Genomic DNA, 15877 nt, shown 5'->3' with positions numbered 1-15877 from the left:
ACAATGAAGGTCAAATTGATCTCTAAATTCTCTCTTACCACAAACAATGACTGTAAGTGCTATAGACCACAAAGGGGGGTGGGGTTCAATGTGTGCTACAATTAATCAAGGATTGATCTTGAGATAGATGAGTCTTGAGACAGATCTTTTAAAGAAATGGAAAGACTGACATAAAGGAATTAGAAGGAATTCCAGGACAAAAGGACAATAAGACCTAATGAACAAGATCATTGGCTCACAGATTTAGATCAGGAAGGGATTTTCAAAGTTATCTAGTCCAACCTCCTCCTTTTACAGATTGGGGAACTGAGGTACAGAGAGATTGAGTAATTTACCAAAGATCACACAGGTGGTAAGCAGAAGATCCAGAAGTCAAACCTAGAGGCGCTGAAGCCAATTCCAGGTCAGAGGGGCTCTAATGGAGATTAACAGAATATGCATTTGGGGAAACAGAGCAGGGAGAGCTGATGGAGGACTGTGTACCCAGAGTTCATTTGCAAATGCAACATTTTCTAAAAAACAAGTTCCAGAGAACCCCCTCTAAAGGTGCATCTGTTTTTACAAAAAGGAAAGGAATTACTTCATATGATCTTCACCACAACCCTGTAAAGTAGGCGTTATTTTTATCCCCATTGTAGAGCAAGGAGGTTAAGTGACTTGCCTAGGGTCACACAGCTAGTAAGTATCTGAGGCTGGATTTGAACTCAGGTCTTGCTGACTCCAGACCCAGCACTCTATCCATTTACCTTCCTCTATGACAAAAGAATCATAATGGTATAAAAGGTGTTACCAGTAATGAAGAGAAACAAATGATTGTATCTGGGGAGTCAGATAACAATATATAAAAACTCAGAGGATATTCTCAGAAGAAAGGAGTAAGGATTGACAATGACTTAAGAAAAGATGAAAAGAATAAAAAGGGATCAATTGGTGATAAAGTGAACAGAGAATCATGGGAGACACTTAAGAACCAAAAAAACTGAAGGGGGATAAATGAAAGGTATGGGGCTTGGTTAAAATGTGGGGGAATCTCAGTGAATATGAATGAATGAATGAATGAATGAATGAATGAATGAATGAATGAGTGAATGAATACTACCCCAATGATAGTGTTTGTAAAGTCTACTGACACTTAACTGTGATAATTCCAAGGGCCCAAAGAAGGATGGGATTAACCCTGATGATAAGGTGGAAATGGTACTTGAATTTGTTCTGTTCTGTTGCACAAATAACCTCTATGTAGTTTATATCAAACTTGTATAGACCTGAACCAAGTGGTCTATGAAGGTTGAGATGACTATAGTTATGGAAAATAGTTTTTTACAATTAAAGATCAAATTTTATCATGAAAAATTTTTTGGGGGAATTACTGCTTCAAGGGCAGTAATTTTGGGGAATGGGGAAATTTTTTTCCACTACACATCTCTGCCCCTACTCCATGCAGTACACACTTCAGGGCATTTTTATCCTGGTTTATCTTAGTCCCTTCAATTGTGTTCACTATTTTTTCCTTTATTTCTCCAGAAATTTGATCATAATCATAATGCAAAAGAACCTTTTGCATTACTTTGCCAAGTCGGTGACAATTAAAAACTTGTTGAAGTTATGAGAGGTTTCTACATTGGCTCCAGAAGAAAGTTAGCTCCCCTGAGATCAGGGGGTGTTTCATTTGAATCTTTGCATCCTCAGAGCCCAAGTGACATGCACAGCCCCTAGAAGGTATACCATCAATATTAGTTAAATAGAATTGAATTAGTCTTCCTACCAAGAATCTGGGACCATAGCAAGACAAGGAGGGGATTTAGCAAATGCAAATGCAAATGAAATATCACCACCAGGACCACACTTTCTAGAAAGCGGGGGGGGGGGGGGGGGGGGGGGGGGGGGGGGTGGGGGGGGGGGGACAAAGCAAAACTTTGAAGATGCCCCTAGGGAGCCCTGAGCTTCTTATTACCCAATCTAAAAGCCACCCGTTGTGAATGAAGAGTTGTAGGCCAAGCCCTACTCTCCACCCAAATCTGTAGCCCTGTGGTTAATGTCAGACAGCTCCAAAATAACTGTTTAAAATGGCCTCATTTAAAGTCACATTACCATAAATGGGATTCATTTTAAATAGACCACTGAGGACTGTAAATAAGCAGTTAAAGATTTTTCTTGTGGTTTCGTGTTGTTATTTTTTTCCTTGGCTACTTCCCTTTTCCCCCAATAGCAATGTAAAAGAAGTAAATAAAACACCATTGTGGCCTGAAGGTTATACAGTCAACACAGCCTATCACATAATGTTTTAAACAGCTAAACAGAAGGCATAATTATTTGACTTGGGCGGATGCCCCCTACCCTCCCTCCTCAAAGCTTTCACAAGAGAAGCATATCTACACCAAGATGGGGAGGGGCAGCAGGGCAGGAGTGGCTGTGGAGTCAGGATGATCTGGGTTCAAATCCTATCTTAGCCTCTTACTAGCTCTGTGACCCTGGGCAAAGCACTTCAGCCCTCCAAGCCTGTTTCCTCAATGTAAAAATGGAGCATCTATCTGATAGGTTTGTTATAAAGATCAAATGAGAGACTGAATTTGAAAGGTTTTACAAGCTTGAAAGCGAAATAAGCAGGCCATTTTTCTTATCATCTGTATGACATTGGGCAAGTCAGTTCACCCCTCTGGGTCTCAGTTTCCTAATCTGTAAAATGATAAAGCTGGACTAGAGGACCTCTAAGGTCCCTTCCAATTCATTAATAAATCTGTGATCCTATGATCTTTGGGGTACACCATGAGCCATAATGATGATACCTTTTATCTGCTTCCTGTCTCTCTTTCAAAGAATTGAGAGTCCTTCAAACTCAATCTCATGAGTCAATACTACATTTCTATGTTTTTACTACTATTTTACAGAGGATTTACTTTACATAGAAAAGCCATTCAGGTATTCAATAGAAAAAATAAGGAAACAATCCAGTCTCCTTCAACCCTAGCATAGAATTATCAATAGGCTGAGATTATTATTAGGTATTCTAAAAAAGCTCAAAAGATTATAGATTTTTCTTTTTTTTCCCCTTGACCAGATTCACCACAAATTATGGCCTACACAAAACATTAGATGCTTTTAAGTACACAGTTGCCAATTCCTATATGGAAAAAAAAAAGTTTGTTTGAATAGGTAACTCATTATGGAGTCTTCCATTTGTATTTACATGTCAAAAGGGAAAGAGGAAACAAATAATTTTCAGGATAAGAAAAGACTGACACAGGAACTATTTTTGAACCACATGATCTCAGAAGAACATCAATTACAAAAGACCCAAAGAGCAATGAAAAAACACACTATGGGCAGAAGCAAACTGTGTTTTGTCATCATCAATAACTTGCATACGAGAAGTGATATAAAAATAATATTGAGGATATGTAGGACAGGAAAAGAAGGTGAATCAGTTGACTGATGACTGCCTGCCAGCAAACTAGCCCACTTACTCCACTGTATCTATTGGCTGGCTTTGGACAGCAGATACTTCATCTTCCCAGCCTATCCAACCAAGCTGCCATCTGACCATCTGTCTGCTACGCCACCCTGCTCCTTCCCAGCTGGACCAGAACCCTTCACACCAGACTTGAGACTTAGACTTCCATTGCCAAGGTCTTCCTGAATCCATGCTCCAGTTTCTAGGGAAGTTAATCTATTGAATCTTGGAGTTCCCACCCCTGGTGCTGTTCAAGTTGTCTGGTGACTATGTGTGATCAAATTAGTCCATTTAGCCCACTCTAACTACTGGCTGACCCCGGCAACAGCTCTTGCTTCCTTTTTTTTTTCTATCCAGCAAGTCATCAAGGACCTCTGGTTGTCTATGTGCCCCAGGTGTCCTTCTCCTTCCCACATAGATCAGCACCCTCCATAATGGACCTGAGACTCAATCCCCTTTCTGCTTCTCCAGAACAAAACTCCCTCCCTTGGTTCTTCCTATATACATTGTCTTCCCCCTGCTGCTTGAGGGCAGGGACCATCTGTTTCATAATCTTTGCATACCCAGCACTCAGCCCAATGGCTAGCACTTAGTAAGTACTTAATAAATGCTTTTTCACTCATTCATATAATAAGAATGTGAAGGAGGTTACAACCCCAATTGTCACATGAGTATGTATCCCCCAAAATACTAAAAGAGAAAGAAAGGTCTCTAATTCACTTAATATGGGAAAAAAACAGCACTGGATGAGGTCTTGCAACCTGTGTTATTGGAAGGGTGGGGTGAAAGGAAGGGAATATCTGCACCAATGAAATCATAGAATTACGGGTCCATCAAGTAGTTTAAAAGGATCTATGTACCTCCCCCTCCCCAACCCCAAATCTCTCTTCATAATGAGGCTAGAATCTCAAAGCATTGACATCTGAGACATGAGTCTGGAGACAGACTTGACTCCAAGCAAAATTCTATCTCTGGCATTCAATTTATAGGTGACATCATTTATTTGTGGAAATAGGTCGCAAATGTTTCTGCTCCTTGAAAGCACATATAAACCAACAGAGCCTATGATGAGATTCAACTTCCATAGTACCCACAACATATAACATCCCTACCCTAGGACACAGCAATTGTTCCTATCCAACAATAAGACACACAAAAAAACAACAAAACACCAGGAACAACCAGCTGAATCCCCAGATACTACAGAGTAAGAGTTCTTTGGACAAATATGCCCAGAGCTTCAAGCTCTGAAAAAGATATCAGCATTGTTCCATGGTCCACTGTAGATGCTCAATACTGAGTGGGGCTTCCCAGCCAAGTCTTGAAGTGTACACCTATTTGTACGAAGACCCACATAGGTGAAATTGCCATTAACTGGTCCTTCACTAGTAACCTCTGGGAATAATGAGGGGAGGGGTGTATGGGTGTATGTGTGTGTGTGTGTGTGTGTGTGTGTGTGTGTGTGTGTGTGTGTGTGTATGAGTGTAGGGAAACAAAGTTTTCTTACATGCAGGAAGCATGTATTAAACAGCCTGAGATCCTCCAACAATCTAAGAAGATTGCTCAGTGGCCTATTCTATGGTTTCCTTGACAATATGAAGTCACTTAGCTTCTCAAGCTCTCAGTGCCCTCAAATGTCAAATGATGGTTTCTCAGTTGCCTGTCAATTCAAAAATTATATGAAGGCACTTGCTCCATCCCAAAAAAACGTAAGCAGCCCTCCCTTTTAAAAAGCCTCTCCAAAAAACAAGTCATTACTTACAGTTCAGTCAAGAAGAGATGACGGAAATGCTTCCTAGACAAATTTGTCAATTTGTTCTTGGTGAAATTGCTGAAAGAAATCAAAATACTTTAATGTGAATTTAAAACATAAATGCATTTCAGGATTAAAGTGTCAAACTCGTGATTTCTCAGAATATTTTATTTAATTGTTTGAAATGGCTTCTTGGTCTCTAATCTAATCTTTATTTCATTTGCAAAGAGCATATATAAAGTCCTTTCCCCCTTTTCATCCCAACCCACTAGTTCGGAAAAGTTAACATTCGCTGTCATTCTTTTACCTTTTCTTTTACACCAAAAATCTTTTCTACCCCTATGTAGATAAAGAAATCATTTAGATGCTCTAATAAATATCTGCAACAATCCTCAAGGAATAAGAGAAGAATCCAAAGAAAGTGTTCTTTCTTAACTCAGTTGAAGTATATTAACAATCAGGAACATCATTTATACTTAACACTTACATAGTACACATGTACATAGTACATAACACATATACTTAACATTTACATAGTATTTATTATAGCCAAAATTTTCCAAATTCCTATTTAAATTTGGCACATGCCTCTAAGGAAAAAAGGGGATCATAGCAGCTTAGATTGAGATCTGGAAGGTTGTCTGATGGAATCCCCTCATTTTATAAATGAGAAACTGATGCCAAAAGAGTCCATCACATACACACACACACACACACACAGAGTTAAAAAGGTCTAGCCTAGATCATCTCTAATAGTTAATGAATCCATGAGTCCTCGGCCACAGGTTCCTAAACTCTTCTGACAATGGACCCTAACAATATCCATCCATTATGAAATGAAAAATTAGGTTTTTTTGTAATAAATACCAAGTAACTGAAGTCATGGGGACGTTCCCTTCAAAAGTCTTTTTATTCCATTAGATATTGTTTCCTATGATTAGGGTATGGGACCCAGAGGGACGAATTTTGAACACTAGCCACTATGTGAATTTTCAGTTTTGATTTATATAAAACATGTCCAAATTTTAGGGCCCTGGGCATGTATATGAGTTTTAGCTAAAAATAAGCAAATGATATTTATAAAAATCAATAGTCACATTGTACTAAAATAGTCCACAGCCCCAATTTTTTTGTCGGGGAGAGGGGATCAGACCTGTTCTCCATCAGAACAAGGAACTCTCTTGTGTAGATACACCTTCAACCACTGTAGATGAATGCCAGTGGTATGCTGGTAAATATTTAACAACCAGCTCTCTGAATTAACAAGCATTATTAACACTCTCTCCATCACTTTCTTAAGTCCAGAAATCAGAAAGACAATAAATCATTCCCTATTTTGTAGCATTTGCTGATTTTCAAGGTGTAAATGCCCACACTGATAACTTAACAATTGACTCCTGAACCAATTTGAGCAGGCTCCAGCACACCCATGATAAATATTTACACTATAAATATTTACACCTTTTCATCTTAATAGGTTGTCTGGGGTACTGACTTGCTCAGAGTCACCTAGCCAGTATGGATCAGAGTCAGGACCTGAAGCCAGGTCCTGTGAGGCCAGCTCTCTATAGCCAGACATCCTATCCAACCATCCATATTACCTCCCTACATTAAACCACTTGGCTTCTTAGTATCTGTTTCCTGCTCAAAACTTGGTGAATTATGGAAATGCTGAATACCTTGTCAGACCCTTAGACTGGGAAAAGACCTTAGAGGACTTGTTCAACTCAGTACAACTTCTCCATGCATCCTATTGCAAGGAACAGTATCTACCCCCAAGTAGGTATCCAACCTCTGCCTGAATGCTTCCAGGGACAAGTAACTTCCTGACTCTGGGTGTTTCACCACTCTAAATTCCATTATTGGCATTGACCCTAGCTTAGAATTTTATGGATAAAATTAGACTGTTCTCTAGATGATGGTGGTCTAAATAATGAATTTCCTACCAAGTAATGAAGCATAGATGCTAATAGGTTACTTATGTCTATGAATAGTAAGGGATTACCTATCCAGGCAGCTTCTGCAGGTGAAGCATAAAGAAAATGGCAGCTTAAATATTTCATTAGACAAGAATGAATAAAAGTCCAGGTGCTACGCAAGTAAAATTTGGTGCTGTGTTCATTTTTCACTTAATTCTATAATTATACTATCCAAACCACCACCAAGCACACTAATGTATATCCTTTCTGATGAATTTCCATCTTCTCCCTCCAAACTGTTTTTAATCTATTCACCTATATGAAAGTTTTAATTGCAGAAAAGGCCCACATAAAACTTTTCTTTCTTTTTAAAAAGTGAATTAAGAATAGCTTTTCTTTGACCAAATGAACTTGAAAAGTCTGTCTGTCTTTTTCTTGATCTGTAAGACAGAGGCATTTTAATTCTCATCAAAAATTGTTTTTCCTCTGCCAAAAACAGACCCTCCCCGAGGGGGGGGGGAATGGTTAAAATGTAAAAGAATGAGAGATAGGCTGTTTTCTTTTTTTTCCCTAAACTTCTCACTATCTGCTGAGAAGCCACTAGGCAATAGAAACAGCATATTCTGTAAAGCTGCCAAAAGCACAGTGTAGATTAGTATTATGGGCCAATGTACGATATGACTTTACATGAACTATGCTTATTATTATAGCCAAAAGCAAAAGAGAAAAGGAGGCAGGGAGACAGCAAGAAAGAGATGAAAAGGGAGGGACAGAGGGAGAGGGAGAGACAAAGACAGAGACAGAGAGAGACACCAACAAACCTTTTACTGTTTGGTTACACAGCCATACTAAGGAGCTAATTAATTAGCACCTTCTGAAAGGTCTCTCTAAAATAAGATCACTAGCTTCATTCATAGCCCCTAAGGTTATCCTGAGCTTTTGGGTTCTGGCATGGATTTCAGTGACCAGAAGAATGTATCAACTTATCTATATGTAGTGTTCCCATCCTGAAAGCAAGCATGACTATAAATGCCCTGGCCAATTACTGTGATATGCCAAACATGAGAGCAGAAAAGGAGGGAGAGGGGAAGAGGAAAGAATCCAATTTGTATTCTTTCAAGATATAATTTGGAATGAAATGTCTTAAGTGCATGTTTGTAGCTCTGGGCATTTTCTCTGGCTGTCCCCATGCCTAGAATGTTCTCCCTTCCCAACTCCATCTTCTGGCTTCCCTGATTTCCTTTAAGTCCCAGCTAAAATCTCATCTTTTCCAGGGAGCCTTTCCCAACCCCTCTTAATTCTAGTGCCTTCTCTCTGTTAATAACTTCCTATTTAACCTTTATATAATTCACTTTGTATATATTTTGTTTGCCTGTTTTATCTCCCATTAGATGGTAAGCTCCTTGAGAGCAAGCCTGGTTTTTTTTCCAGTTCTTTTTGTAACCCCAGCCATTAGCACAGTGCCTGGCATGTAGTAAGTGCTTAATAAATGCTTACTGATTGGTTAATTTTCAAGTTAGTAATGAAATCCTCTGACTAGTACTATTAAATAGAAGAGATCATTCCACTAACATTTTTCGGTACAAGTTTCTTAATCGTGTATTTGTCCCTCTCTGTGCCAACCTTACACCACCTTACAAAGCTATACAGTGGTGGTAGCACAACTTGTAGCATGAGGACTCCAATTCAATTGAACAATCATTTATTAGGCTCCTACTATGTTCATATCACTGTATTAAACATTGGAACCTCAGACAAATTGAGACCTGGGAAAGACCTTAGCTTAAAAAGGCCAATGTCTCCCACTGCATCTGGGGCCATTCCCAGTCATCCCGACCTATAGCTCCCCACTGGACTTCGATGACCCTGTAAGAGAGAGTGAAGTTAATGACTTTGCGCAGCTCTGCCTCACTTAAATCCAATTCACTTGCAAGTCAAGACATCACCTTTCTGATGTCATTGGTCCTCTTCAAGAATGAAGGACAAACAATGACACTAAACAATGGAGATGTACAGACAAAGAGAGAAATGGTCCCTGCCCTCAGTGGTCCCTACTATTCTGAAGAGGCCAACGTATTCATCTTTACGCTCCCATCTAAGTCAAAAGTTGCTACTGAGATCTGTGCACTCATGATTAAAATGGATCTTCCTCTTCTCCCGAACTTGTAGGCTTCATTTTTATGAAAAGCATTTTGCATCACATACATATATGTTGCTCTCTACCATTTTTTTCTTGTTTTTACAATCTTGCTGCTTGCTTCCTTGTATAATTGAAAATAATTACTATTTTCAGTGGAATATCTATAGTTTATTCTGTGAATTTGTGGTATATTTAACCTCCTAACTGGGCATGTTGGTGTATGCCGGTAATCCCTGTTACTGGGAAAGGCTAAGGCTAATTGGTAGTTTGACTAAGTGAATTCTGAGGTGCAGTGGGAGTAAAGCTGATGAGGTACCATCATTAAACCACTAGTGATCCTCTAGGAACAAAGGGCCACCAGATTGCCTGAGGAGAAAGAAGCAAATTGGTCCAGCTTAGAAAAACAGATCAGGTTAAAGTTTCCACACCAATCAATATTAGCATCTAGTCTATGAGTGACTGAAGCTCTTACAGTCTACCTGAGATAGGAAGATCAAATCTTTAAGAAGAACAGTAGTAATCATGATAATTTTTAAAATATTCAGTCTTCCACATATCGGCACTTTAGGAAACTTGACACTTGTCTGTCTTATCTAAATTTCCTACTTTAAATTTCAAACTCTTTGAAGGGCTGTAAGTAGATCTTTAGGTTCATTTCAGTCATGTAAAGACAACCACTTAATATATTTTATTGCTCTAATCATTCTGCTATATATGGCTAAGAAAAAAAAATACATTACTAGCTGTGTAACCCTGGGCAAGTCACTTAACCCTGATGCAGTGTGGGACTAAAAACCATAATATTTAATATTTAAATATTTAATTTAAATATTTAATTAGTAATTAATAAATAATATTTAAACAAAGGAAACCACAGAGAGATAGGCATAGAGTCAGGAAGACCTGAGTTTGACTCCTGTCTCCTATACCTAATGTGTCCCAGAGCAAGTCATGTAACTTCTGTAGGCTTCATGTCCCCATGTGTCAAATGAGGCAGTTAAGCACAATAACCTCCAAGGTCCCTTGCGGTTCCTGTGATACTAAGTGGATTGACTGGTCAGCAGAATGAATAAGCCCACTACTGTTAGCTATAGATTTCAGCTTATGAATCACTACTCTAGAAAAAAGTGTTGTGTGTGGCAAAACAGCTAGTTAAATGGCACTGTTGAGTAATTTGGGTCTAAGGTCAGTTGTAATGAAAATGCCAGAACCCAACTATTGAGGCCATTAATTACACTTAAGTGATTGTATTAGAGCATTCTGACTTTTCCTTCTATCCAGCTAATCTGTTGTTTATGTCATCAAGGCCTACGCAGGCATCAGATGTGTACAGGCAAACTGATGGCCGAGCAGCTGCCAAAAAGTATTCAGAGGAAATGTGTTAATAAAGTTCCTTGGTCTTATCGTACTGTTTACTTTCTATTTTATGCATTAATGCTATAAACTTCATTTTCAAAGAAGTATCATTTTCTCTGACTCCTACAAAACCTGAATGAAGCGGTGATATTTTGCTTTATAAAAATCAGGGTTGCTGCACAATACTCAAACGTCTGGTCAACAGACTCTACAAGAGATCACTCTGCGAGTGACTCCGATTTTAACCCTCCTTTAATAATGCCATACTAAGCATCACTTCCTAGAAGTAAAATTTAAAGCTGGACCAGAATCGGGAAGACCTGGGTTCGAGATCCTCCTCTGACAAATCTTAGCTATGTGACCCTGAGCAAGTGACCTAATCTCTCAGGGCCCCAGGAAACTCTCTGAAACTATAAATCATAAAACATTCACTGCTCTTTTTGGTAATAGGAGTTTCCTTGCTTGGTGGTTCCCTACACCAAAGCTGTCAAATATTCAGCCCCAAAAATATTCCACGGCCCAAACCAGATTAAAATATAATTGGGAAATATTTAACAAAATAAATGAAAATACAATAAAACATAGATAACATTACTATGTGGTTTTTTTAGTCAATGTGCAACCCTCAGGGATCTTTATGTATTATTTAGTGGACCCCATTTCTATTTGGGTTTTGACATCACTACCCTACAACAATAAAATCTCAAGTCTGAACACAAAATAAAAATTAAGGTAAGAGGTTGGTACGTTAGTTTATTTGCATGGCATAAACCTAATTTAGCCTATATTCATTCACCTTCCAAAAATAATTTGACAAAGTCACAACAGGGAAAACTGGGAATGAGGGAGTCAAGAAGTATGATTAGAAGCAACCCTATATAAATATCTGCTTGCTGCCACTGTGAAGACCCAGGATGTGGTAATCAGACGTTTTCTAAAGGGAAAAGACCTTTCCAATCTGGTCACAGGGGGAGAATCTCTGCATTAAAGAAGAAACTTCTTGAGGAAAGCCATAACTTACTGACTCTAGGCTATCATCTCACAGGAACAGGCAGCAAACACCCTGTTAATAGCTTCCATTTTCTATATTTCTATTTCACTACAGTCAGCTACACATCAACTTGACTTGGCCAAAGCACTCCATCTTATTAATGAGCCTCTAAGCCTTCTCCTTGCCTGCTGATTGATTCTCCCCTCCTCTTTTATCAATGCACTACAGGTGGTTCTAGGAAAATAAAGGTAGTTGTGAAAAGCCCACTGCAGAGAAATGACTGTTAGTGTTAGGAAATGCTCCAAGTCCATTTCTTCCCCAATGCAAAAGGTTTTTCTTCCAAGGAACATATAAAGATTCTGGAGAAAAAAATCAAGGAGTCTCTTTGGGAAATAGTTTTCACATGAGACTCTGCCAGTTGGCTTCAGCTCAATAAAACATGGAAATGACCCAGAAGTTTAAGGAGGAAAATAAATAGGCTGCTTCTAATACCCTTCTAGTATGTTCCCCAAAATATAACGAAATAAGAGCAGATGCTTGTAGGTCATTATCACAGTTATGCTAATCTTTTCCAAAAAAAAAATTGTTTTAAGGTCTTGATTGGGAGAAAAGGGAGGAAAACAGAGGCTAGAGAAGAGTTGTATCGGTCATATACCAGAAAGTAACAGAATTAGCTTTGACTCACATGTGTTGCAGATTGGGGTTTTTCAGAAAGGCTTGATAAGCCACCATTCTCAGTCCAGATTCCACTACCGTTCTACAGAAACAAATTGCCCAAGTATTAGTATCCGATTAGCATAAATTACAACAAAAACAAAAATAAAAGATCTGGGACAGAATGTGGCAATTTGAGTACTCACAGATTTTTCAGTCCCACGTATCCTTCCAGGTCATCTTCAGTGATGGACTCTAATCTCGGCTGTTTGGCAATATAACTATAACAAAAAGCAGAGATAAATTTATAAATTAGTAGTCTTTTTGTCATTTCAAATGGCTTATCCAAATTTCTTTAGCTGCAACACAAAAGAAATTAATAAGAGAAAGAAGCAAGCTTTTCACTCAAGTATTTCAGACCAAGCAGGCCTTCTGCCCCAACACTACCACCATGTTGCTAGATTATAAATTCCCTGAGGGCAGGAGCTCTGATTTATCTTTATCTCTGCACCACTGTCACCCAAGTGCATCACACTTGCCCAAAGGAGGAACTTTACGTTTGGTGAATGTTTTTAACAAATTAGAAGGAAATAATGAGAATGATTGAATAATCAGAATCTGGACAATGACATAGAAAATTCCAAGGAGGCACAATTGCCAGGAAGTTGTTCTTTCGAATTTCTGAGCTTACTCCTCAGGCTTAACAAGGACAGCTTACATTACTTTTTAAGGTACCAAGAAGCCATAAGAAACTGAATACATATGTATATAAATGTATGTGTACATTATATATGTAAACGTGTGTATTAGGTATATATAGTACATATATACATGTGTATGTGCGTGTATACAAATACATATATTGCATATATACAGACATACACATACGCACACATGCAGGCACACACACTATATATATAACCACTAGTCATGTCTCAAAGGTGCCAGGGTTACCCATTCATTCTCATCACAGCAGCTAAAAGAACACTTAAAATGAGATAGTACTTGTAAAAGAGCTTTTAGCACAATACCAGGCACACAGTAGGTCTACATTAATGCTTATTCCCTTCCCTATTTCCTATCACCTCATATTAGTATAACCAAATGAATGTATCATTTTCATTTATTTATTCATTTCATTTTATGTATTTATTTTCCATTATTGAATAGAATGTAAATTCATTGTCATTATTTTTGCCTTTGTTTTCATTGGGCCTAGCATAGTGCTGAGTATATAATAAGTATTTAATAAATGCTTTGTTAAATCAAGCTGAACTGCAATTCTAACTTCTGAATACATAGAATTTTTTTAGGTATGAAAGAAAAATTTATGTTGATTTCTTTTAATGTGATTCACATTCTTATAAATCATTATTGTTATCCCAATAAATTATTATTAGCATGCTATAAAATATTTTTAAAGCAGCATCAGGATACCCAAATATACATTTGACTCTAAAAAGTTTTAGAGCCAGTGATAAATTACTTTAATGTGAAAAATAATTTTAAATCATGTAGAAAAGCATGCTCAAGCAATCTGCTAGAAACTGGGATCTGAAGGTCCAATCCCACCTCTGACATTTACTGCCTAATCTGACTTTAACTAAATCTTTTACCTACACTGGGCTTCCATTTCCTCAACTACAAAATGAGGGGGTTGGAATCGATGACTTCCAACTCTAGTTCTATGACCTATGATGGCCCAGAGATTTGGAATCAGAAGACAAAAGGCCAGTCTCTTACGCTTACAATGATCTATGTGATGTGAGACAAATCTCTTAATCTCTGTCTCAGTTTCCTCAACTATAAAATGAAGCAGTTGGATTTGATTCTCTTTCTAAGGTTTCTACCAATTGTAAATACCATGATACTCTGAGTTTCTCCATGAAGCTTACCCTGACCACTGAAGACGACAGTGATCTTTAAATTCAGCAAAAATGTATTGAGCTCCTATTGTATACAAAGAAATGTGTCAGGAGCTAAGTGGTACAAAGATCTAAATGAAACAGTCCCTGTTCTCAAGAGGCTACTGAGGGATACAATACGTGCACAGATCTGTCAAGATATTGTCCTCTGAGGGTCTGTAGCACTAATATAACACATCCCACAAATGTTTTGCGTTATAATTGTTTCTGCATGTATCATATCACCTAGCAAGATTGTAAGAGACCGTATTTTATCCCTCTTGGTGATCCCATAGCATCTGGTACAAGGCTTTGAATAGATACCTAATAAATATCACTTGTAGAAATCCTGCTAGGAAAGAAAATGGTTCATTTTCTCACTGTCTCTTTCATCTCTGGAAATCTTTTCTCTTTCCTCCAAGTAAGTTCAGGCATTTGCTCTTTCACTCCATATCAAAATCTGCTCTCATACTCTTAATTTCCACTAAGGAATACACAAATAACTAATGACGTCTTGAATTTTATACCTCTTGGGACTTTTTAATGGTGATGAAAGTCATTGGTTAACTAGAAGGATTAAGTTTTGACAATAAGATCTGAAACATCAGATATTATAAGTCCCGCCCCACCTAGCTATGGTCCTCAGAGAGGTCCTAACAATTAGTTGAGAAATATCCCAGCCTATAGAAAACATAGAATGCCCATTAGTAAGCCAACATTTTACTTGACCTATAAGAGAAATGGGTAAGATAATTTTCAGATTGTACCTGTATGGTGCATAGGCAATCTGGCACAACAGCTACAGAATATGTTCCTAAGCAGGAGATCCAACCTGAGGTCTTCTATTAGTTAAATCTTTTAGTTAGTTTTTTTGAAGTGTAGTCCTGAGAAAGCCCTACTGGGTCCACAGGATGAATTACTGCTTAAAACAGAGGTTCCCAAACTTATTTGGCCTACTACCTCCTTTAAAAAGAAACAAACAAACAAAAAAAAAAACCCAGCACCCTCCTGGAAATCTACTTTCTTCAATCTTTTAATGTTTTTTTTGCAATTTGCAATCATTTCAAAAAATACATAAAAGATATTTTTAAATTATGCATCTTAAATTTAATAATTTATTGCAAATTTGTGGGGTGTTTCCTGCATTGAAATTTTGATGACTCAATATTGAGTCATGTAACCATATAGTATCATATTGTAAACAAGTCATTACAGGCACTTATTCCTGCCAATGAATGCTGGACTTCCCAACAATGCACTACACACTTGCCTGCCAACACTAGCTTGTTAAGACCTCTTGGTGGACTTGACTACTGATTGGTTATAACTTGTGTTTTGTGTGTTTATTTGGAAAATAATGCAATCGCTACTACTTTAACTCCATTACACAACACATGAAACATGTGCCAACTGTTTTTTGAAATTTTCTTCTCTTCTTTATGCTTCCACTGCCCCCTTATTTTTATTCAATGCTGCCCAATTGTACCTGTGGCTACTATCACCCCTCTGGATTGTTCCAGCACCCCCCGGGGGACAGTATCATGCACTTTGGGAACCTATGGTTAAACTATGGAGACATCTTAACTTCTAGCATGTCATTTACATAAGATATTTCTTTCTTTCAAAAACACATCAATAACTCGCTCTGATGTTGATCTCAAATTTATCCTGTATTTAGCTTGTTTGTACATAGATGTTTGCATGTTGCC

The 15877-nt window shown here is 38.0% G+C and overlaps 1 protein-coding gene across 4 annotated transcripts in view; it reads right to left on the bottom strand.

Annotated features, from left to right (window-relative positions):
• The window catches only part of NTRK2 (neurotrophic receptor tyrosine kinase 2), a 414935-nt gene that overhangs the window by 352208 nt on the left and 46850 nt on the right, over positions 1-15877 (bottom strand). For all 4 annotated transcript variants that reach the window (XM_020966953.2, XM_020966954.2, XM_020966955.2 and 1 more), the window contains exons 2-4: positions 12471-12545; positions 12296-12367; positions 5214-5282 (exon numbers count right to left, since the gene is read on the bottom strand). In XM_020966953.2, coding sequence (XP_020822612.1) covers positions 5214-5282; positions 12296-12367; positions 12471-12545 — 216 coding nt within the window. The remainder of the gene's footprint in view (positions 1-5213; positions 5283-12295; positions 12368-12470; positions 12546-15877) is intronic.

This window comes from Phascolarctos cinereus, unplaced genomic scaffold (assembly GCF_003287225.1).
Source record: "Phascolarctos cinereus isolate Bilbo 61053 unplaced genomic scaffold, phaCin_HiC Scaffold_4;HRSCAF=312, whole genome shotgun sequence".
Classification (NCBI taxonomy): domain Eukaryota; kingdom Metazoa; phylum Chordata; class Mammalia; order Diprotodontia; family Phascolarctidae; genus Phascolarctos; species Phascolarctos cinereus.
Note: the sequence above shows the minus strand (reverse complement) of the source record. Positions and strands in the feature narration are given on the sequence as shown.